Below are 25639 nucleotides of genomic sequence, written 5' to 3'. Positions count from 1 at the left end.
CTGCCTCTACCTCCCAAGCACTGGCATTAAAGGTGTGTGCACTACTCAGCCCATTTTGTTTTAAAAAGGAAATTCCATTAGAGATGTTAGTTAAGAAACAAAATGGTCCATTACTTTCACAAGCTTCCAGTTTATATAGTAAGCATGACATTGTTTCACTGTCTACAGAATTCCCACTATTTCAAAATATTCAAGCTGTTTAAAATAAAAGAACCAGCCACTATTTACTTTGTTCCTCCAAAACAGCTAAAATTATGCCACTTTATTTTGAACCAATATCTCATATCCCTTCTTGTATCATTCAAACAAACTAAAAACCCTAATTTAACAATCCAGTAATGAGCTAAAACAGCCATTACAAATGCCTTTTGACACTCTGATAAACTAATCTATTTTGTTTGCTTTAAAATTAAACTTTTTAGAGCATGTAAATTTTAGTTCATTTCTCTTTTATTCGATATGCTTCTGAAATAGTATTGGAAATGATTAGGATTCTAGAAAATATAAAATTTTTAAAGTAAAGGGGAAATAGTGAGGATAGGTGTAATCTGAACACAGGCTAGAAGCCACCACCAGACACTCGGCCTCCAAGAACATCAACACAAACACCTGTTCCTAGCTCCTGTTTCCCTTTTACTGATCTGCGAGCATCGCAGGGCTAGCTGCACTTCACAAGGAAATGAATTAAACATCTGCTCAGGGCCAGGGATGAAGCTCAGTGCCCTGTTTTGACCTTCAACACCAATAGATGGAGAGGGTGGGAATCAATACAAGCTCCTGATAGAGAAGGATGCTCATGTGCATTCAAGTTATTCTCTATTGCAAAACAACCTAGAAGTTGTATACTGCAAATCAAATTTTAAAATAGTTTAAATGTTGATAGATGTGAAGGACTGAAGGGAAGCCTAGTTTGTTCAGTACTGACCAACTTTCAACACTGTCAGTGAGTAAGATGTTACTATATTATGGAGCTACATACTAACAGACACTCCTACAAAAGACAAAGATGATATTTTTAGTTGTTTTTTGTAATCCTTAGCATTTTCAAGATTTCTCACAACAAATTCCTATGCAATTCATTTACAAAGCCTGCCTCAGGGAATGCTGACTCCTGGAGAACACAGGTAATCACTGCTGAGGGACCCAAAAGGCCACAGGCATACCTGAACAACTACCAGAGGTCAGGCCAGCAGGTGTGCAGAGATGAGAACTTACGCCCTGCCAGTGCAGAGCACTAGTTCTCACTTGGAGTAGTTATTAATCCTCTAAACTGATCCACTATATACTGGCTCATCTACTTTTTACAAAAACTGTATGAATTAGTTTTATGAGTTAAACATCTACTCCCAATACAAAAACCTGAAACCTGAAATGCTCCAAAATTTAAAGCCTTTGAGTAGTGACATGACCTCCCACAACCAAAAGCAGGACCAACAGCGCCCCTGTATGTCTGCTTGTCTCAGATGTGTCTGAGTCATACAGGAATTCTGTGTTTAGATGTCTAGATCCCCAAGAACTAGGTGTATGCAAGTGTTCAAAATACAAAAGACTCTGACACTAAACACTCTAAATAAGGAGCACTCGACCTGCACAGTTACCCTCACCCTTAGTTTGCCCTCCACAGCTGCCTCCGCCTTTAGTTTACACTGCCTGTCTCACAGCTACTTTGTCTCCACCAGGAACCAGATGTGTCTGTGGCTTGAGATGTATTTGAGAAATAGAACGAATCCTCAGTGGCATTTGGAACCAGGCAGCAGCAGGGCTACTAGAATAGCCTGTGACTACAATTCAGCAAAAAAGAAATGAAAAACAAGGTTTTCAACAGCCAAGGTATAAAAATGAAAACAAAACAAACAAACAAACAAACAAAAAACTCCAAATCCTGCAGGACCTGGAAGCCAGTATTAGGTATAAACATGTCACAGCTGTCCAGTTAGTGGCAATGCTAGGAAAATACAATTTAGCAGCCAAATGTTTAACACAATTTGCAGAAGGCCTTATGCTACCACACCTATAAACCCAGGACACTGCCTGAAATGCTCAAGGGTTTCCAACTCTGTAAAGATTTTAAAAGAAACAAAATTTCTATGGAGTTGTCCCCTAGTCTGACACATACATAATGGAACCAAGTGAATGAAGAGCTATTTGTTTGTTACAGCAATTTGGACAGAGGTATTTATTACAAAAGAAACCACCACCATCTTCCAAAAGAAACCACCACCATCTATCTTTCCAGCCCCAAGATTCCATTCTAGAACATTCCATGCATGAAATGTCACTCTGCTGCTACAGAAACGTGACTTGTGAAAACAGGAGATGGAAATGTTCTAACACAAAAAGCATCCTAGTCATGTTAAGACCCCCAAGTGCACGGGCACCCTCATCGCCAGCTCTGAGAATGGCTGTCCTCTTATCTCAGCAACTAATGTCTCCAAGAAATATTTGGCAGGAGGAAAAAAATATATCCCCAATTCTATCCTGAATGCAAGCGAAGGAAAGGGAAAGCTAATCCAAAACTTCATGCACACTGAACATATGAGTGTGTTTTCTGTTAACACACACCACCATGGTACTGACAGCTACTCACAGTGGGGTAAATCTACCTCAGTCCCCAATGCATCTGTGCCAGAGGAGGAGGATGGCAGCAGCTACCAGAGATAATCGACAGTATCGAGACAGATGCAGTCTGTAATTACTCAACCCAATCTTCTTGCTCTAGGTCCCTGACACATGCAAGGCCTCAGCAACCATGTATTTAACATGGCGCCTTGGGTGCGTGGATGAACCACTTCAAGCACAATCCATCCCAGGTCTGCAGAGTTGTTCTGGCCAGTCACAACTAGACTGCATTTGGAGACTGCATGCAAAGTAGGCAGGAGCAGACTAACACCACACTGTTACCTTTAAGGTTTTATAGTAAATGGCTCTGTTGATTTCCAGTGGGAATAAGTTCTGCTCTGCGCCTGAGCAGGCCCAGTTCACATAGCGCAGCCAGTTGCCCTTCTCCGGATCCGTGGCATCGATGCACATCCACCCCAAATTCGGGTAGTACACCTATGGACAGAGAAGAGCAGGCATACATAAGGACAAGGGTGCCTCAGAACAGCTTCATCTTCAGCTTCCCAACAGCTGTACTCACTATACACAAGCACTATCTGGCATTTCAGAGAAACAAGATAAAGAAGCAATACAGAAAAATACAGGCAGGAAACATAAGCTGAAAACCTTATTCATTCTTTAGGGTTGCCCCCCCAAAAGAAATGTTTCCTGTACCTGAAAACAAGTTACAACTACATGCTCTGAAATGTGACTTAGTAAAATGCCTTCTAAGATACTCTGCCAGTCCAGTCCAGGCCTGGACTGCTGGGCTCCACAGTCACAGCTGTGAAGTCTTCTTGCTGGCATGATATACAGGGACTTCACTTGCTGTGGAACACCAGGTGGGTGACAGGCTATGATGGTTTTGTAAACCTCACTACTGCCCCTTAACACCTACGCCATCCAGCACATGTGTCAGAACAAAGGGTCAGCAAGCATGTTTCCGAAGTTCTGAGATGCTGCAGAAAAGTCACTGAAAACCCAGGACACAGGATCTGCTCCTCTAGGAAGCGTCCCTGATCGTCCATGCTTGCTCCTCGGCTGCTGTCAATAAACGCTTAGTTGGTCATGCCTCCATTTTAAAGAACATCACCTTTGCAAGGAGTGTGAAGTTTAAATGTGCATTTATACGAGTTTATTCCAAAACTCCTGAGTAGACACTGAACCAGAACTATAAACAGTCATTCTTTTTAGGAAGACAGGCAGGGTTCTGGGTGTGTCTCTTTCCCACACACACTTTGACTCCTTCCATTCACTTCTTTTTTCCCCTCTCTCACCAAATGAATCACCTTTAGCTGGGTGACTTCCTGCTCTCAGCTGATGCTGGGATGCTGACTTCCTGGTCAAGCCTGGGTCCCTGAGCCTGGGGCTCTAAGTTTGGCTCTCACCTTCCAAGACACTAACACTACTAAGCTATACACTCCGTGTCAGACCTCATTTACTACTTTCCCCCTTCCACGTGTGGAAACCAGGGCTTGAAGGTGGAACAGCCTTCCTTTCTAAATCACTTGATTGGAGGAAAGACAGTCATAAGGCCAGGTCTGTCTGACCTCTATTTGTAGCTGTTTCCCTGACTAACTGACCACCCTAGGTAAGACTACAGGCTCGTCTCTTCCCACCAGCACCTGAGCCTCCTTCAGCTCTTCTAAGGGTAGACAGACACACACATGCACACTCTTTCCCCTTCAAAACAGAAACCCCTCAAATGGTATGTTATGAAGAGGCAGTTGAAAGAATGTTAAACAAAATACACAAAACAACAAAGGCTGCTTTCCAGTGTTTAAGAGCTATGACTGTCCCATTTGCCGGCACAGTCAAATATGGAAAGCGAAGTGAATGGTCCATGAACCCTGCCAGTCCTCTGGTTAGCTCACTAACTCATACAGGTATTATTATTCCCTTTGCCCCCAGGCTCAGGGACAGTCCTTTCTTTCTTTTATTTTTAATGTGTATCGGCAGACATCAGGGTTCTAGTGGATCACCACCAACACACTAGCAATATCGCCAGGTTATCAGTTTGACTGCAGACACAGCAACAGCTGCCAGGAAAACCCACCAAATAGAAGGTGAAAGTGGCAGCTTGACTATCCATCTGCTTTAATAACAATTCAGGCTCTGCTGGAACTTCCTGGAGTCAATAGAAACCTTTGCAAACAAAGTGTTCCAGTTGAGTGACTTCTTTATTTGCATGTGCCTCATTGTCACTCACTGGAAATAAGGCACCTTCTAAGGCACAGTGATGTTCATAAAGAACAATGTCCCATAGAAAAAGGTGAGTACAACAGAGGGGACTGGGGAAGGGTTAGGGGGAGGGGCTTTTGCTTTTTTGTTTTGTTTTGTTTTCTGAAGGTCTCCCTCTTCAGTGTCTTACATACACAAACACATTGCTGACTGAACCCACTTATTGAAAGAATGAACTATTCAATTTTAGCCTAAATATAAGAATATAGGAAGAGAAAATAAAACTACACATAAGAAAATGTCTTTAATGGTTTTCTCTGAGAAAGTGTGATAATTCAGTATTCTTTTTTCTTTTGTTTGTCTAAACTTTCCGCCTTCCCTCCACTGGCGTAGCACGTGCATTTGCAAGAACTTCCTGAGGTCTGCTGGGTGCTGAGGGAAGCCACAACTTTGTCACACACACACACACACACACACACACACACACGCATGCACGCACGCACGCACGCACGCAGAGTTTGGTGGCACACACCTTTAATCCCAGCACTTAGCATTTGGGATGTAAATTGGCAACCATCTTGATCTACATGGCAAGTTCCAGGCCAGCCAGGGATACATAGACCCTGTCTTAAAAAAAAAAAAAAAAAAAAAAAAAAAAAAAAAAAAAACATAAAAATAAAGTGTGTAGTGTTCTTACTTTTACTGAGCTTTAGTTTCTTAGTGGGGAACTAAGATGAGAATATGATTTGATACAATTCCCATGTTTGCTAGTCAAACATCAATTTCTAATCACATTAAATTCAGTGACTGATACAATGAGTATCTCTAACTACTTGCTAAGCTACAATAGTGTCGTCCATCATCAGACAAGGGTAGTGGGAGGACAGTGACAACCAATTATGGGCACTTCCTCCTTCAGTCACAAGGCAGGGAACCCTCCTTTCCTAGCTTAAAGCCAACAAGAGACACCGAAGACATCTCCATAATGACCAAGAAATACTTGGCTCACCTGATTCCACAGAGGAATGGCACACAGAATCAAACTCTCTATCCTGATGCAACCCATGAAGCAGCCTCCTCCACCAAGGCAGGGTTCTGGAGTACACACTCGTAAGGACAGCTTGTACAAGCTGACTTCCAGCCCCCATGCCTCAGCTGGAGAGGGGGACTGAGAGAAGTCCCCTGTGCCAACTCTGGGTAGGCTGCGTGCTTTACAAATTATTTTCGTTCAATCTTTGTAAGGGTCTACAAAATAATCTATAAGTATTAAGTCTTTGATAATAAAAATGTTTTATATGTGTGTATGTGTTTGTGTTTATGGGGAAGGTATGGGTGTGCACATGGGTGCTGGTGCCTAAGGAAGCTGGGAAGTGTTGGGTCCTGAACCATCTCTCTAGTCCCTGTGGAAGTCCTTTTTGTAAATGAGGAAACAGCAGATGGGCAATTTTAGTAGAATAACTAAACCACTAAAAATCACAGCTAGGACTCAAACCTGATCTTCTCATTTCTTCCTTCTATGAAAATGAAACAGATAGACAGACAGGAAGCAGGGAAGGAGACCCTTAACTAACACCCCTCTTTATAGTCTTCTGATGGCTAGAGTGTAACTCACGGTAAGGTGCTTATCCAGCAGGCTTCGAGTGTTCCCCACCCCCCACCCCCCCACCCCCGTGTTACTAAACAAAAGTATAGAGTTTTCTTCCACTCCTGACTCCAGATTAGGGCTGTGGAGGCCATTCCTGTTTCTCACAGAGCAGTCTGGGTGCTAACTCTTCTTCAAACACAGCATAAAAATCTTGTAACTTAATTTCAATTCTATTTCATCCAGTCATTTTGAAATAATCTAAATTCAAGTGCAGTATGCACGCCCATTTGAATGTGACACAGTCACACCACTTCAAAGTCACATCTCTTTGCCATTTAGAAAAAAGAACTTGCAAAGAACAAACCACATGGTATCTCCCTTAATCACTTACTTATTACTCTGTAAGCATATCGGTTAACTTTGGAAATTTAAAACAAAACTTTCATTCACTCTATGAAGCATAACATCACTCAAACTCTGTACTGTTCACCTACAAGACCCTAACCCAGTGACAACAGCAAACAGCAAACTGCCACAGGCATAACTGGCTAGAACTGAGACAAGGCAATCAAGGAATCTCACGCTGGATCAACTCTCCTATCAACTTGAGTATTAGGCCTGATTAAAGCAGCTCTCTAACATGACAGCCTACAGTGACAAAACAGCAGCCCTGGGCTATTGTCTGGACTTCCCTACATCACAGCTAACAAGGGTTGCTAACCCTTCACAACAGAGACAGCAGCTCTCCTGGAGGCCAGGTTCCCACCTCAGCAGCCCCAATCTGCCTACACTGTCAGAGGCGCCTTTCCACACCTCTGTGTCTTCCCTAAGGCTTTCTTGCTGAACTGCAGCATGATGGTCTACACCAGCAATTCTCAACCTGTGGCTCAAGACCCCTTTGGGGGTCAAATGACCCTTTCCACAGGGGTCACCTAGACCTTCAGAAAACACAGATATTTACATTATGATCCATAGCAGTAGGAAGACTACAGTTATGAAGTAGCAGTGAGATAATTTTACAGTTGGGGGGTCACCACAACACGAGGAACTGTATTAAAGGGTAGCAGCATTAGGAAGGTTGAGAACCACTGATCTAAACGGTTCTGTGCCTATGCACAGCTACAACTTTTAAGAATGTTTTGATCCTCTACAAGATCAAGTTTTTTCTTCACTGTTTAGTCTCAAATAATATTACTGAGTTAGAATCATCTCTAGCAGCTAATTTTATAAATATCGTTGAACCTGCAAACAAAGCTATGAAGACAAAACAGAGAAAGGTAACCTCACTTTGGCATGAATGAATAATAAAGGTACCTTTACAAGTCTTAAAGGATTTTACTAATACTACCCACAAAAATACCACATCTTTGTGACATGGGTTACAGACCTGGGTGCCTTTGCACTTGGGTTACAGACCTGGGTGCCTCCAGGTCTCATTAAGGATAAGCAGACTGCTGCCCTGCAGAAGTAACTGTCTGGGAGCTATAGACAAAATGTATCATCACTATCAACTGCTCCACTCCTCAGATTACTTTAGAAGCTCAAGGGCTTCTCAAATGTTCTAGACATTCTACAATAAGGAAATAAAGTCTAACAGGTGGTGCCATGCATGTCTTAACAGAAAAGGTCAACTGTCAGAGGACAGTTCCTAGGATATAGGTTATTAGTACTGGCAATTCTAAATACAAATGTAAAAGGTGGTCCTCAAAGCTCAGCCGCTATCCATCTCTTTTGAACATGCTTAGGTGACTGACCCTCTTTTAAAATCACTGGGAGTAGGTCTCAGATCTACAACCACATAAATGTTTGTGGGAAATCAACAAACAAAAGCATATTTTTAGATGCTCTAAAAAATATAAACTGCTTCCAAGAAAGCTCCCTGATCAAATTCTAGTAGGTTTGCTCCTTTAAAAGCCAGTATTGAAATCTTTGCACTATGCAAAGACCATTTCAGTACCTATTTCAATTGATAAGCTATTCTACTTCTTCCTTCTCTCCCAAGACTCCAATTTATTGCTAAGATGACCAAAACACAAATAGAATCGGTGATTGTTCACTTAAAAAGAAGATTTTTTAAAGGCGATTAAAAGGATAACTATAGTGGTTTCAAGGTGGGGGTGGGGGCGACACATACTCTTGCTGGTTATACAAATCATAGTCTTCCTAAGGCCTTTGGGGCAAAACTGACCAAAAATACACAGAAGTTTACATAACTTTTGACTTAACATTTACACTTCTAGGAATGTATCTTAAAGAAAATATCAGACAAGTCAGCATATTCATGTATAGTGAGTTTATACTTTGAAAAACTGCACATACTTGGCAAAAGATTAAAGCTACTTAAATGTATACCAACAGTGGTTGGTATACAAATGAAATTATGAGCAACCACAGAAAAAATGTCATACACCAAGTACTTGACAGACATGCCCCTGGTACATTTGTAGGAAACACACATACTACATCCTATACAAGGTGTAGAAACAGGTACTAGTATGAGAGACAAGGACAACGGAGGCATTACACAGAGAAAAGAAAGCCTGCATTACAAGAAACTCTGACCAAAATAATTCCTTATTAATCTAGTAAATTTTAAATGTAGAGCTAAAAGAATGTTCATAGAGATGTGTGGGTGCTGGGATTTTAAGTGAATTTTACCTTTTGGTGAGCTTTTTCTATATTGTCCATACTATTATAGTTTGTGGTAAGCATATAGTTTTATGTTGTTGTGATGTTTTAGTTGCATTTATTTGAGTGTGTATGCATGTAAAGTTGGAAGACAACCTGGAAAGTCAGGTTTCTCCATCCAGCATGTGGGTTCAGTGATGGAATTCAGGTCATCAGGCTGGGTGGCAGCACTTTCACCTGTTGCTCGAATTCTAATTAGTCTTAATAATAAAACCTAGAGTCAGGTATCAGGGTAAATGCTGAAAGATCAGAGAAGTAAAGGAGCCAGCCACTAGAGAAACCTTTTATTTCTACTGAAACACCTAAGACCAAAGTGGGCAAGATCCTATCTCCACAAATCCTCAGACTGAATGCTTGGCGCTCCTGTCTCCTCCCGACTTATTTTCCTCTCTCCCTTCCTGTCTCTACCTCCCTAGTGCTGGAATTAAAAGCCTGTGAATACCAAATACTGGGATTAAAAGTGCCAGACACCACCTCCTGGCTCTGTTTCTCGTTGAGACTGGATCAATCTCCTGTAGCCCAGGGCCAGAGAACCATCTGCATCCCGAGTGTTGGGATTAAGATGTGGCCACCACTACCTGGCCTCTAGTGGCTTAGCTCCACACGCTGATCAACAGGCAAGCTTGTTTAAATCACAACCAAAATATCACCACATTCATCCAATGAGGCATCTTGCTGGCCTTGTTAAAATTTTAAGAGTTATATGCTGGGTTGGGTGGCACATATCTTTAACCCCTGCACTGTGGGAGCAGTGGCAGCAAGATCTGTATACATTCAAATCCTGTCTCCCTAGCAAGTTTCAGGACAGCCAGGCTATATAGACCATCTCAAAAGAAAATGTTTTTTTTTTAAATACTTATTAGAATTTATACCAAGAATAAGCTAACACAAACTAAGATCTTTAGGTGATAACAGCCCTTGGATTCAGGTTTAGTAATAATAACAAATGTCTCACCCTAGGAGAAATGTTGATGGTTGGAAACTCTGTGGGTATACAGGGATAGGGTTCTATAGACAGAGTAGGAATGGCTCCCAAATGCACATACTCTGCAGAGACACAGGGCTTAATGGGATGTCCAGGTTGTGGAAGCTCTGACTCTGTGGATGGACGAATGCATGTTCTAAAAGGGTTTGAGGTCACAACTTCCATGTTTTGATCTGTAATGCGTTCTAGAAAGTTATAATAGATCAAGAAGCCCCTAACCAGACATGTATAGAAATGTTATAACAGATCAAGAAGCCTCTCCCCAGACATGTACAGAATGTTATAATAGATCAAGAAGCCTCTCACCAGATATGTAAAGCTCCTTGATCTTGGACTTCTTGGCCTTCACAGTAAGCTTCTGTATACTAGCCTGGCTGTGGTATTTTATCAGAACAGCCCAAAACAAATTAAGACAGAAACTATCTCCACTTTCTAATCGATTTTTCTCTGAACCTAAGACTATTCTAAAAAAAAATGTAAAGTATAATTAATAGCTAGGAATAGTGGTCAGGTTAACACAGGAGGAATCTGAGTTTGAGGCTAAGCTACAGACAAGGCTCTGTTTCAAAGCAATAAAGGATAATAATAATAATAATAATAATAATAATAATAATAATAATAATAATAAAATTTTAAAGGATTATAGAGTAATTCTTATTCAGATAATTTTTTTAAAAAAATCTGTTTACTAAGAAGCAATACAAGACTAAACTTGAAAGGCTTTTTCTCAGCTAGGCATACAGTAGCCCATGCTTGCAATCCCAGCACATGAGAGGAAGAGGTAGTCCAAAGTCAACCTAGGCTACAAAGCAAGACTTTGCCTTTGAAAGAGAGAGGAGGGCTTTTTTTTTTTTTTTTTCTTTTTTTAATCAGGGATGGTTTCAAAATTCTGATGTTGCTCAACACCCCAGGGTGGTCAAGAGAAGTGTCACAGGCAGTCCAGCATATCAGGCCCCCACAGCCCTGCTTGGGGGATCAAAGCATGTGTTCCTCTCCCTAAGAGCCTACTTCATGTATTCACCCTTCTCTGGGTTTAGAGGAATGGGACTGCTTTTGGTGAAAGCCTGGAAGATGTAAGGAGTCAGACCTTCAAGGGCTCAAGAGAAACAATTTAACACTTTGTCTTAGGTTAGCACACAATGGTGAAGTAGCCAGGGTATAAGATTCCACTGCTAAGATATTTTAAGCAGTCTTTAAGGGGTTTTGATGGAAGAACAAAACCAAAATGCAGTTCTGATGATAAACTCTTTCTGGAACATTAGGAAGATACTTTCTGATGCAAGTGTGAGGATTAGATCAGCACTGGAATAAATTAATGGAAAGTATTTTACCTTGATTTTCCATTTATTTATGAGAAATATGCCCATTATAATTGATATTCCTGATATCTTGCCATATGCATGGATATATACCTATGTCATCTATAGCCTTTTCAGATGTAAGAACTAAGTGAATGAAATCCTGACTTTTCTTCCTTGCAAGGAAAAGTCAATCTTCACAGGAACAAGATGATAAACTCAAACCTGACTCAAAAGAAGTAGTACTTTTATGATGACTTGCAAACTGAAGCATGTGTACGTAAAGAATCTTAAGTTATTAGCACTAGGATGTTGCATGTGTAGAAGAAAATGAGTCCCTATTATCTCCTGGTTGCAAATCACAATCCCCAAGTGACACTCAAGCCACACATAGTAGGTGTGAATTTTAATGCAGATGATAACTCCCATAAGACAGGAGTGATGGTTTATACAGCCATATCCAACATCAAACTGTTACACTGGATAGAAGGTGCCAATGACTTTGCTTTAGCAGTAATGGCATTTATTCAACTTGGCACTTGTACAGACAGAATGCTGAGTAAGAATGTGACTCCCTATATATTCCTCACTATGATTAATGCTAACAAGGTTGAGCATGCCTGTTAGCTTCCTTAGGGAAACTTTTTAAATTAAAAATGTGCTTTATTTGAGAGCCAATAGTGTACAGGCAACACATTTTTATGACACAAGTACTATCTTTAGTAATGAAGATGTTGTGTGACCAAATAGGTTTTCTACAATTACAAAGCTCTTTCACCTCCAAACAGCCCTGATTCTTTTGGTAAATCCTTATTTCCTAAAGCCCCCAGGGTTCACTGTCAGACACTATCACAAGAAACAAACAAATGATGAAACTGTCAGATCAAGCTATAACCCTTAAAGCATTAAGAGTTCTTCCTGCTTCCCTGCCCCCCATGCCCTGAGCTTCTTGGGGGGATGTACCCACACATTTTACTGTCAGGCTTTTATATGTCAACAAGTATGAAACAGATGTGATTCCTTCTCACTCAAAATGGAACCTGTAAAGGAGTCATGCCCTGATGTGCTTCCCCAGGGCACTGACCTGCAAAATCCTGTGCAAAACCCAAGAACATGATCAACACACATAGTCACAAGCACCCTAATGAAATGTTTTGAGTGCCCTACTTTTTAAACTGAAGACTTCACAGCCCATAGGTTAAGGAAGTCAGGAAGCTAGTATACAAACAGGACCTGGCCCGGGCAATCTGACAGAACATGTGTAACTATCCCACTGTTCCCAGAAGACATCGCTCTGACTACATCTGCCCCATTCAAGCCTGGGCCTGCAGAGCAAGGGCAGCTCCTCCTTTTCTGGACGCTTCTACAAAAGGCTGGCACTGCCCTGCTTTGTTCTCCAGGGCTGTTGAAAAAAATATGAAGTAGAATGAAAAGCTTTCACAAAATTAAAAGTTCAGGGTTAGAGAGATAGTTCAGTGGTTAAGAGCACCAGGTGGGTTCAATTCCCAGCACCCACATGGCAGCTCACAACTGTCTGTAGCTCATTTCCAGGGTATTCAACAACTTGCATGCAAAACACCAATGCACATGAAATAAAAATAAATATGCCATTAAAAAGATTAAAAGTTCAATGTAAACGTGCCAATGCTATATATGTTTACAATATTTCAGGGACATAGGAAGTACTGTCTGACAGGCAGAATCTAATACTGTGCCTGGCAGCCTTGGAAGTGCATTTTGTGGTGTATACCTGTGTCATTTGTAAAATGAGAGGCTACCACACAGGAAGTCAAGTTCTTAGGTGCAAGGCAAAATGCCCTGGACAAGGACTACAAAAAATAGATGAGACATCTACCATCAAGAACATCCAAGCAGCTTCAAACTACACACACATATACAAACAACAGTCACCCAGAAAAGTTAATAGTCTCATTGACAAATAGTTGATTTTTAAAGAACATATTAAAATATTGGTTGTGACTCCAAAAACGTCAAATCCTGTGAGAACAGAAATACTGGAAACTCTCTTACCTCCCACATGTACACATTATTCCTAACCTGAGATCTTTTCTTCTTATCACCAACAAATGGCCCAAACTTTTTCCCTTTTAAAATTGGTTTAGTGGCCCAGACACCTAGAAAAACAAAACCAATATTTTTATAATGTAATGTAGTCATTTAAAATATTAAAAGCATTAATGTCATTCAGTTTTACAAAACAATTAAAAAGCAAGGTTGCCTAACAGCAAGATAATTGTGAGTAAGCTCAATCAAACCAAATCAAGTCCTCCAGGGGCTTGTGAGTTTTCTTCTGTAGCCCCTCAGTATTTTCTAAATAGTCTGTAAAGAATCTGCATTGTTTTGTAACTCTTTAAAAGTTTGTATTAACTTTTATATATATAATAAACCATATATAGTACAATCACAAAACTTGAAAATTAACATAAGAAAAAAATACAAATGAAATAAAACTACAAATAAATTCTTCATTGTCTTTCTACAGATTTCAAACTGTCCCTACTAAACATAAGTTGTTCTTATAATGGTTAGGACTTGATTTTTATTAATGACTGCTGTCAAAGTTATTTGCCTAATTAGAGTAGAAAATCCTTTCCTCTCTCATTAGTTTGTGACACATAACTCATGGCACAGCTTGCCTTGCAGGGTTTCAAACAGCCAACATACAAGCTCACCCATAGCATCCCTAGGATTAGTTAATCTCTTATTCACCTATCTATCATAAAGCACACAGATAGGATAAAGGCACAGTCAATGGAATGGCAGGAGCCCAGGAGTCAAGAGACTCACACATTCTAGACGGGATCCCTCATGTACAGAACCAGAGGTGGAGGCGAGTTCCACCGTGTGTGGCTAAGACATATACACTCCATTCCCAGCAAAAGTCAGTTTGGAACCACATCTGTGAGCACTAAGAACCACTTGGCTTAACTGTGAGGCAACCACTTTTGTTCCGACAAAATAATATAAAAACTGCAATGCTCGCTAAGCAAATTTCCAATGAGAATTAGAAAAAGTGCTTGTCAGAGTCATACACACTCACTGAGTATCAGAAGAGATCTAAAAGACAAAAAGGAGATAAAAGCTTCACCTACTTAAGAGTGTGTTCTTACAAGATTATTACAACTAAATCTTAGCCTTCCATATAAAACTTACATCACAAAAACAAAAATCAAATACATACAAGCTTGTGTGTTCAATAAGAAATTCTAGCCAGTCTATGTTGCTCATTCAGACACCCCAGAGATTCCCTAAGTCTCTGGAATGTCGAAACAATGGGTAAAGCAGACTCACTGTCAGTAACAGGGACGGACAGAAAGTCAACTGAAAAGGAAGTAAATGTGATAACATAATCACACTCAAGGCACAACAAAATCAGAGGAAACCGCCCACTTTGTGGGACAAGGCTCACAGGGATGCAGAGGAGGGCACACAACCAAGGATAGAATAAGCAGGTTCAGTGTGGGAGGGAGACTGCGCCCCCCCCCCCCGGTGTTTTTGAGACAGGGTTTCTCTGTGTAGCCTTGGCTGTCCTGGAACTCACTCTGTAGACTAGGCTGGCCTCAAACTCACAGAGATCCACCTGCCTCTGCCTCCCGAGTGCTGGGATTGAAGGTGTGTGCCACCTCCCTGCTGGTTTCCTTTTTATAACCCACATCCACCCTGGATGCCTGTGTGGAAAGTATATACACCACATAAGTGAAGTGAGGGTCAACCCTTCCTTTCTTTGCATAATGCTAACCTAACATGATCCCTGCTCCCAAAGGAAGCAAACAGCCTACTCTTTGCTGCCTGACTCCTGTGATGAGCCTACTCACCAATCCGGGTCTTGTCAACCGCAGATGGTAAAAGCCTCACTTCCTCTGGAAGTCCTCGAAGCACATGTTCAGGTACCTCAGCCAGAGTCTCCGTGGTGGCCACAGACTCGGTGTTCTGTAAGTCAAACAGCAAAGGATCACAGGAAAAGAAAGAAAACAGTAGTGTTGGTTTTCGTCTTGTTTTGCATTGCTTTGTAATGTCTCATCCAATAGGCAAATAATGAAAGCTAACTGAAACTGGAGTATGCAAAGCAGACCGGAACAGGTCGTTGAGCAGCTCTGGAGTTCCTGTGCCACTTACTGACTCCTGTAATGAAACACCAGCAACCTGCAAACCGGGATCTACTTTGCTCTAGCCACCTATATCCAGTTTCAAAATATTTAAGTCCTTAGCACTGCACTGCTCTTTAACTTCTAACAGAACCAGGCAGCAAAATACAGCTTACACCTGTTTCTAAAGCAAAGGCTACCACAGTACACCACAATCTTAAAAAAATAACTTTGGCACACTCCATGAAGGCCATCTGACCAATCAGATGCTGCCCCCTTCTGAATTCCTCCAGCAACCTGAGCAGCTTGAGCATTCCACAGAGGGTGACAGTTTATTGTTAACCCTCACTACAAGTGAGACTTCCCAAGAAGCAATAGCTGACCAATTTGTACGTGGTTATTCTAATCTTATTTCTTAAGATTTTGATGAATTCCAGCTAAATTTTGATTAATATTAGATATTTATGAAGGAATAAGGGAACTGATGTTAATGAGGAGAACAAAAATGTAGCTCTTAGAAAAACTGGCAAATCAATCAAATCATAGAAAACCAAAAAGATTAATTTTCCCACAACAATGAAGCATTTGCAATTCTTCTTTGTTTGCTTATTTGTTTTTTGAGACAGGGTCTCTCTGTGTAGTCCAGGCTGTGCTGGAACTCAGTATGTAAACCAGGTTGGAGTGATAATATGAGCAAAGTAGTCAAGACCATGTTCAGGAAACCCACAGAATCAGCTGACCCAAGCAAGTGGGAGCTCACTGACTCCAGACTGACAACTGGGAACCTGCATAAGACTGAACTAGCCCCTGAATATCGGTGACAGTTGGGGGGGGGGGGGCTTGGACAGTTTATGGGGCCACTGGCAGTGGAAGCAGTATATATCTCTAGTGCATGAACTGGCTTTTTGGATCCCATTCCCTATGGAGAGATACTTTGCTCAGCCCAGATACAGGGGGAGGGCCTTGGTCCTTCCCCAAATGATGTGACAGACTTTGATGGTTCCCCATGGGAGGCCTCACTCTCTCTGAGCAGTGGATGGGGGTAGGGGTTGGAGAGAGGGTAGAGGGAATAGAAGGGAGGGAGAGGGAACTGGGATTGGCATGTAAAATAACATTGTTTTAAAAATAATAAAAATAAATATTAACCAAAAAGAGTATGTCTGTGATACTCAAAGTCAGCCTGGTCTCTGTATTGAATTCCAGGACAGCCAGAACTGCATAATTATTTAATGCAGACACCCTTTCTCAAAAACAAAACAAAACAAAACAAAATGTTAGGTACTAAGACCCCCTGCTGAAAAAGAAGTCATCCAAACTCAAAACTCCTGGAGTTTCAATTTACAAAAAAAAAAAAAAAGAAAAAAAAAAGTCTTTTAACAAAAGTCAATCCCAGTCATCATGGACTACTTGGAGTCAGAAAGCCCAAGAGAATAGCTACAAATGTGTCAGCTCTGGGGCAAGGCCAAACCACCAGTGGTTGCCTCAGAAGCACAAATAATTTGTTCTACTCTAACTTACATCCTTTTCAGCAAATCACCCAACACATTTTCTGAAAATGAGACTTTCAAATTACCCCAGAAAGCAGCCTCCTGTACCTCTAATTAGCTAAAAATATGAATAAACTTAGCAGACATTTTTCACTTCTACATATGGTATCTCCATTTAAAAATGTGTTAATCTATAAGCTGGGCATTTGGGAAAATGAATAAGCTTTCTGCGAAAGGGAGAGAAATACTGACCTGACAATATCCTTACATGACGTAATCACAACTGTTTCTCAGTTTGGTCTTAATCTAAAAGAAACTACAGTATCGACTCAATGTTAGTGCCTTAGTGTATTTCTGAGTCCCTACTGCAGTCCAAACTACACATCGCATTTGTCCCAACATGCATCTCTGCGGTAAGGAACAGTCAAAATGAAATGCAAACAATGCCCAGTGCTCGGAATCAAAAGCAAGCATGGAAAGGCAGCGGCGATGGGCTGGGAACAGAAGGGCTGCTTCAGAGAAAAATGTGCTCGACTTCAGGTGTGACAAAATGCAAAAGGCAACACTAAGGACCAAAACAGGACTAGGAAGAAGCCTGGTGAACTCTCAGAGCAGTTATATAAATATAACAGCAAAATAAAGGCCAGTGTGTTCAGGACAGAAGAGATCAAAGAGGCAGGCAGCAAGAGCTAAGGCGGGGACAGCCAGAGGTGAAGCCTACACAACAGTATCCACCATCATGGGGCAAAAGACAAAGGAGGCAACCAAACAACAGCAGGTGTGCTCAGCAAGGGACCCGCTGATTCTTTAGACTCTCAGGCTCCTCCACCATACAGTCCAGAGTGTCTATCCCTGCTGCCTGCTTTGAGTTTTTGAGGAGACCTCTGTGCTCCCAATGGAAAGAGTTACAGAATTTCCCTGTTTTCCTACAATAAGGACTCACTCTAAACATGCACAAATCTGGGACAGTGAGCATGAAATTTAGTGTGGTAAGTTATTGAGTTACTGAGACTTAACTCATTGATTTTTGTTGATCCTATGCCCTCAATTTTCTACTACCTCAAACCAAAGAAAGCCAATCATTCCCCTTCATCCCCAACTGATGGCCACAGGTCCTCCCTTCTTCATTCAATCATTAACAAATACTTTCTGAGTGCCTGTTCCATGCTGGCACAGTGCTGGGTGGCAAGGAAACAATGGTTAATAGCACCAATCAAGACCAGGTCCTCACCCAATAGGGAACCTCTATCCCCAATGTTTAACACAAGAAACCTTAAAGATGTCATGCTCTATGTCTGACCTTACTGGGAACTGTGAAGAACCATGTGCTTTCCCCTGCCATCTGTCCCTCAACCCTAGCTGTGTCTTTCTCATGCTAAATGGATGGGGATGTGAGGGAGAGTAAGATTCACTCTTCCCTCTGGGCCAATGTGTGCGCAGTGCTTTATGAGTGCTCCACCATTTAATCATCATCACAACCACACAGTCACAGTGAACTCAACAGGGTTTGGAAGAGATCAGATGCTACTCCAGGGTGATCCAAGCACAGAATGCCTCACTCACTCACTCACTCACTCACTCACTCACTCACTCACTCACTCACTGTGCTAGAACCTGCAAAGATGTACTTTTATGGACTGTATTTTACAGAGGAAAGTGAAAGTTGCCCATAGTCACAGCCAGTGTGTGGCAGAGCTCTAGTCAGGCCAGGGTAGGACCACAGGGCAGTCATGAAGAGTTACTTTCCATGCTATACAGTGTGATATTGCAATCTGATAGTCCCCAATGCTCCAACCTTTCTGGGGTTCACAAAGTCAGGCCTACTATTATAATAACACCAGGGAATCGTCTACCATTTTTAACCATACAGTGTGGAGAGTGCAATATGCTGGAGGCTGGACACATGATAAAACTGTCATTCTGACAGCTGACAAACATGTGAATGTTTACTTTCTAAAGTTTTTTCTGATCTGTGAATGGGCCCTGTAGTCTAAAATTATACCAAACCTATTAAAGTTCTGCTGCTCCCCTAGAGCTATGCGGCTGCTGTCACTGGAGAGGCTGGGGAAAAGATACGGGATGATGCAGCATTCCAAGGTGACGTTGCTAACCTCAGAGAGAACGAACGAGAACCATCTGGGGTATACTGCAGTGTTTCAGAAAGCTAAGCACAGTGATCTGCCATCGGTGCTGCAGTCATCCCAGGAGGACAAGAGAGCAACAGAACAGAATTCCCCCTGTCCACTATCATGGATCCCTGGGAATGCAGAAGAGGCTTCATGGGAAGCAGAGAACACAAGATGCCATTCTCCCAGAGTGAAGCAGACACAAGGGAGAAATGGGTGTGCATTAGAAGCCATGGCAGAGGCAGAGGGATCCATGAGCTTTTGTCAGCAAAGTGGGGAGAAAGCCCAGTAAGGAATGTGAACCACAAACAGGATGACTATAGCTTTGAAGTCTACTGCAGCTGATGATCTTATCCATTCCCCAGCCTCTGCTGCCCTGAAGCCTGAAATGGCGCGGCCATCTCCACTTGGCCCACACATGCACAGCAAATGCTCCATGGGCCAAGGAAGTAGGACAGGTCTGACCTGTCTGCAACCCACAGGCTGACGTGAGACATGTAGGCATCCCCATCAATACTAACAACAGCAAGAGTCATAAATGGGGTTGGGGATGTGGTTCACTAGTAACGCTCATGTCTAGCATGGGCAAGGCCCTAGGTTTAATCACTAATCACATATCCACCATCACTGCCCCCCCCACTCTCTCTCTCTCACACATACACCTCACACAAATTCAAGGTCCTGCCACCTGAAGCCAAGGTCTAAATTGCCACTTTTTAAACTATTTCCATCAAGGCCAGCAAACAGAGGCTACAGACAGTCAGATTTTTTTTTTTTTTTTTGGTCTATTGGGTTCTTTCAAGACAAAAAAGAAACAAACAAACAAAATAGTGTGGGGGAGGAGATGCCCATCTCGCCCTGGCCCCTGAGAAACACCAGGCATAGTGTTCTTCCTCCTCCTCTGGAGCAGGGGGTCTATCTGAAGGCTGAAGGCACGCTTTCATGCTGCTGTGCTCCTAGGCCTCCATTCTTCCAGCCAAGCAGTGTCCTCTTGATCTTTCCAAGTTCAGTTTGAATCCCAGCTTCTTCAAGAAAAGAAACAACTCTCTATGACTGCTCCTTCTGAGTTTCTATCAGTTTTATGTCATATCCACTCAGGACTCAAGGTCCATGGAAAAGCTGTCAGCATCACAACCCATAAGGTTGCTGTAAAGGAACAAGCAAAGGCCTGAGCCCATGTTTACAATGAGAGGGATTAAAAGGAACTAGAGAGCCAGCAAGACAACTCAGCAGGGAAAAGCACTTGCCATGCAAGCATGATGACCTGAGTTCAAACCCAGAATCTACAGTAGAAAGAGAGAACAGACTCCCCAAAGTTGTCCTCTGACTGCCTGTGGCATATGTACCTCCCCCACACACACACACACTGTACACTCACACACAATAGTAATGATAAATGAAAAATTTAAACTAACAACAACAAAAGGCTCTAAAAGGCAGAACCACAAAGTAGCTGCTGGCCAATGTAACGGTCATAATTTACACAGCATTCCCACTTCCCAGGCAGCAGTCTGGAGGCTTCCTTTTACTAATCCATTTACCACTGATTGTAACCACAGGTCCATCCCTACCTATCAGGTAACAAGCTAAAACCAAGAAGTCAGTCAGGTCACGGAGGGAGTGGCAGTCAAAGTCGGGCATGAAAATGATCAAAGACCACAACGATGAGGTAAAGTCAAGCTGTCCTAATCCTTGTCTACCATATCATCCATGTCCAGGTCTAAATTATAACAACTAAGAGTACCTTATGGAAGTCTTTTTAAGTCTGATGATTTAAATTTGTATTTATAATTATAAACATCTCTTTGCTACATAATTAGCATATGCTAAGACAGACTATTTTATCGTTAGAAAAAAGAGGAAAGAAGATAATGAAAATAAAAGCAAGAAGCTTCCACAGAGCTAACCACCTGGTAGAATCAGACCTATGAACAGACTTGGCTAAATATTCAGATGGTCTCAAAAAATTCTGCAAATGAACAGAAAGGGTATGGGATAGGTAGGGTGTTAGTTGGGGGGGAGCAGGAGAGGAGGGGAGGGAGAGGGAACTGGGATTGACATGTAAAATAATCTTTCTAATTCAAATTTTAAAAATCAATTAAAAAAATTCTGCAAATGAAATGAAGCTTCAATGTAGGCAACAAGCATCAGAAGATAAACACAGAACACGCTCTATATGATTGCATGTCTGTGACACTGGAGAACAGGATGAACCACTCTGTGGAGACACTGAGCTGATCAGTAGCTGCTAGGATGGAGGACAAATCGGCAAAAGAAGCCCTGAGAAACAGAAATGTCCTAGAGCCAGGAAATGGCCATAATTCCATGAGTGCAGATGCCTGTCAAATGGGCACACCATGGTGCAAACAAATCACACCTCAGGGGAAAAAAATATCAGAAAAAAAAAAAAAGGCCTATCCGTCTCATTTAATAACAATTTAAAATTTAAGCTCAGAGATAAATATTTGAGGTAAAACATTAATGAGATGCTGAGAAAACAAAAAAGCATAAACAACAACATGCACCTTGGAAGCCTGAGGCAAACAACAAAGGGTTTAACTAACATTGCAGACAAACAGTAATACAGAGGACAAACTTCAGCAGCCCAAAACTGACAAGAATAAAAATGATGGGAATTGGTTTAGAGCACAAAATAATACCAAATGTTAAAAATACAACAACTGGGATAAATACAATGTCCATAGTCAAGAAAACCCAAGAAAGGAAACCCAAGTATGTTCATTAAACACCTTGCAAGAAAACAATAAGCAGGGGTTGGAAAGATGGCCCAGCCTCAAGAGCACCTGCTGTTCAGTCTGGATCCCAGCATCCCATCAGAAGACTCAGAAGTAGTGCCTGTAGCTCCAGTTCCAAGGAACGCAATGCCTCTAAGAGCACCGTCATACAGACACATGCACACACACAAACATAATAAGTATCTTTTAAACGTATGAAACCAAGGTAAAGTTCTAATTACTGTATATTTACAGACAGAAAAGTCAATTTATATACACAGACATAAAAATCTAGCTGACTTCATAATTTATAATCCTAAATACATATTAATCTTTAAATCATCATTAAACCAAAATGAACCTTTAGGATAGCAGACTTAAAGGAAAGGAATACCCATATAATAGAATATATAGTTTTCATTAATATGTATTTATTGCCGGGCAGTGGTGCACACACCTTTAATCCCAGCACACGGGAGGCAGAGGCAGGTGGATCTCTGTAAAGAGACTTTTAACTCAAAAACCCCAAACTATGCATCATATATATGCATATGAATAAGCAAATTTTATTAACCTTTCACAAATAAGCAATTGCACTTACACACTTTTCCCAGAAAGTAAGCACAAGCTATTACATCACTTTTAGCCCACTCAAACATTTAAGGAATCTGACCAGACACTGAAGGAGAGCAGTGGGTTCTGGGAGATTCTACTCAGCAGGGTGTAACATTAAGAATACTTTGGAGCCAAGTAGTGGTGGCATACACCTTTGATCCCAGCACTCAGGAAGCAGAAGCAGATGGATCTCTCTCTGTGAGTTTGAGGCCAGCCTGGTCTACAAAGCTAGTCCCAGGATAGCCAAGGATACACAGAGAACCCATGTCTCCAAAAAATAAAGGAAAGAAAGAAAAAAAGAAAGGAAGGAAGGAAGGAAGGAAGGAAGGAAGGAAGGAAGGAAGGAAGGAAGGAAGGAAGGAAAAGAAAAACCTGAAGAAAAAAAAATATTTTGGAGCTAGAGAGAGGCAGGTCAGTGGTTAAAAGAACTTGCTACTCATACAGAGGACCTATAGCTCCAGTTTAGATGATCTGATACCTTCTTCTGGTTTCCATGGTCATGAGGCAAGCATGTGTAAGCTTACATGCAGGCAAACACTCATACACATAAAATAAAAATAAATAAGATTTTAAAAGAATCCTTCATGCAAAGCTGTATATCACTGTTGCAATAGGCTAATTATCACCACAGCACTTGTTACAAGCAAAACACACCCAAGAATCTTAGGGTATCCAATACTCAAGCAATTCTAGCCTGTTTACACTTGCAAGCAACACTGTTTTGAGGCCAGACCAATCTACATAGCCAGACTCTTGTCTTCCAAACTGGGGGGTATGGGACCTGAGGGTACTCTAAGCTAATACTAGGACAATCAATGTGGAAAAAGAATCAACCAAGCTTGAAGATACTAAAACAGCATTTAGTTGTGCTTGATGAAGGAACCACTGGTTGTAAAAACAGTTCACAGACAGACACACACAACAGAAAATTCTTATACACCATCTTGGAAAAAAAAAAAAAAAAAACAGTCCAACAGTCAAATCAAATCTACAGCACCAAAAAAAAAAAAAAAAACAAAGCCTCTTCCCAAAAGCTAGCAGATCCCTTAAATTTTCCAACTAAAGGACCTTGGTCCAATATGGTGCAGGTCTCAATAATGAGCAGGCTTGTTAGCACATACATCCTTGGCTCTAGAGCAAATCAGACGGCACTAGCAATAAAATATAAATGCCTTCCATGGCACTGACTCTTTCACACCAGTATCACCCTGTCTCTGATGACAACAATCTTAACAAACCAAGCTCATCCCTCACCTAAGGATTCAATGCGTGGCACTCTGCCTATTGTTTTCCTAGATCACTGCGCACCTGAATTCTGGCTCTGTCCCATCTTGGTTCTAAGACCAGTGGCCTCTCAGAACCACCTCCTGGGTAACCCAGAGAGCTTCCTCTGACTCTCCCTGCCTTGCCTCCTCATTGGCATTTGCTGCGCTGAACGTCCTCACAGTACTCTCATTATCCACTGGAAACTGCCTTGCCTGCCTCTCCAAGCTTACAGATTGCAGAACCTCGTCTACTTGGCTCACTGCAGAGTCCACCACATGCTGGAAGGTGTTCTGTGCCTGCAAACAAATAAACACCGAGGACAGTCAAGATAAGAGAACTGCAGATGGCCTAGAACAGTGGCTCAGAGTTGGATATGTAACACTGAGTGGTCACAGCTTCTTTGTTGTTTTACTGGTCTTTAAAACCATCACAGAAAGCCAAACTGCCTTGCTACTGGTTAACGGCAGTAACATACGTAGGTCACAGTTTCCAACAAGGAGATGTTGTGACTATAGTCACAATATTGCCAACCAATAGAGTCATTATATTGCAAATAATAATTTGAGACATGTGAAGATGGGGGAGGTGTAACTCAGTAAGTTGGTAATAAAGGTAGTCACAGTAAATCCTCATAGATGTCCTTAAATACTAGTTTTTCTCTGCTACCAGAAACAACCCCCCACCACACTAATTTTAAATGATATATGCCAATATGTGTGGCCAACTAATGTCACATATTAAGACCATGCCCCCACTGTCCCATATTCTTGTGTGATCATAGCAGCAGAGCACCACACTAATGGGAAGCTGGGAATCTGTTTGCTGTCTCTGCACAGCCAAGTGTACTCTCTGGCTGCTACAGTAACAGGCTTTCCATCTGGCAGGCTGCTGACTGCTAAGCTCCTTTTCTCACTGTGGAATGGCCATCTCTCTGGGCCTCAATATCTTCAGAGAAGGGGAATTCTAAAGCCTGCATTTCCTAGGGTCTTTTACACAAATACTGTATTAACAGAGAATATGCATACATTCTTCTGTTTTTGTTTTGGGCTTTTGGGTCTTGTTGTTGTTGTTTTGAGATAGAGTTTCTCTGTGTATCAGCCCTGGCTTTCCTAGAACTCTCTTGGTAGACCAGGCTGGCCCCAAACTCACAGAGATCCACCTGTCTCAGAGAGCTGGGATTAAGAGTGTGCACCACCACGCCTGGCATATACATTTTTAACAGAGTACTTAAAAAGTGTGCTAAGAATTCAACAGATACAAAATGGAATTAAACTCTAGCATATCTAACCTGGGCTACTTTGAGCCTATTTACATTGTGTCACTAAATAACCTAGGAGCCAGGAGAACATCACAGAAATAATCTCCAATTTATAATGGTCTGATATACAACAGAAAAAAATTTAATTTCTTAGGCTTTCCAATGAGTTTAGTAGGATGTAACCATACTGAAAGTGCAGGAGAAACTATATATGGTTAGTGTGGAATGCTAGTAAGGAAATAAAGAACAGCTAAGACCCAAAAAAACAGAGAAAACACAAAGTGAGGGCAAACGTGACCCTGACTGGCAGCCAGGCACAACTGTGAGGAGGAACAAGGACTCACCTGCACAGCCAGCTGTGCTCCCTCTCAAGATGAAAGAGATCACAAGAGAATAAGTACTAAATGAGAAACAGGGACAAGGAAGAAAGACGAAGAGCTTATGTTCTAGGGCATGTGGAGCCCCAGAAATGGCTTCAGAGGGACAGCATAGCAAGCTACCTCTCTAGGAGGGACTTGGGACACACCAACACAACAGAGTGTGACAGGTGGTGTGTACAATCTGGGCAGGCTTTTAACTCTAGTGCTCCTCCTAAAGGATTCTCACAAGCAACACGATCCTACCCAGATCATCCCTGTGCCTCACATGGCTCATTCGTGGGAGAAAAATGAGTCTGTGCTAATGTATCTGAGATAGATCACAGTCACTATG

The 25639-nt window shown here is 41.7% G+C and overlaps 1 protein-coding gene across 8 annotated transcripts in view; it reads right to left on the bottom strand.

The window, feature by feature from the left end:
- The window catches only part of Prdm2 (PR/SET domain 2), a 106867-nt gene that overhangs the window by 60091 nt on the left and 21137 nt on the right, over positions 1 to 25639 (bottom strand). For 7 of the 8 annotated variants that reach the window (XM_035439425.1, XM_027399968.2, XM_035439429.1 and 4 more), the window contains 3 exons: positions 15172 to 15286; positions 13367 to 13470; positions 2902 to 3054 (listed from right to left, as the gene is read on the bottom strand). In XM_035439425.1, the coding sequence (XP_035295316.1) occupies positions 2902 to 3054; positions 13367 to 13470; positions 15172 to 15286 (372 nt within the window). The remainder of the gene's footprint in view (positions 1 to 2901; positions 3055 to 13366; positions 13471 to 15171; positions 15287 to 25639) is intronic. The other variant, XM_035439427.1, reaches the window with a different exon arrangement.

The sequence above is a fragment of the Cricetulus griseus genome, chromosome 2 (assembly GCF_003668045.3).
Source record: "Cricetulus griseus strain 17A/GY chromosome 2, alternate assembly CriGri-PICRH-1.0, whole genome shotgun sequence".
NCBI classification, from domain to species: Eukaryota; Metazoa; Chordata; class Mammalia; order Rodentia; family Cricetidae; genus Cricetulus; species Cricetulus griseus.
This window is presented reverse-complemented; position numbering and strand designations above follow the sequence as displayed.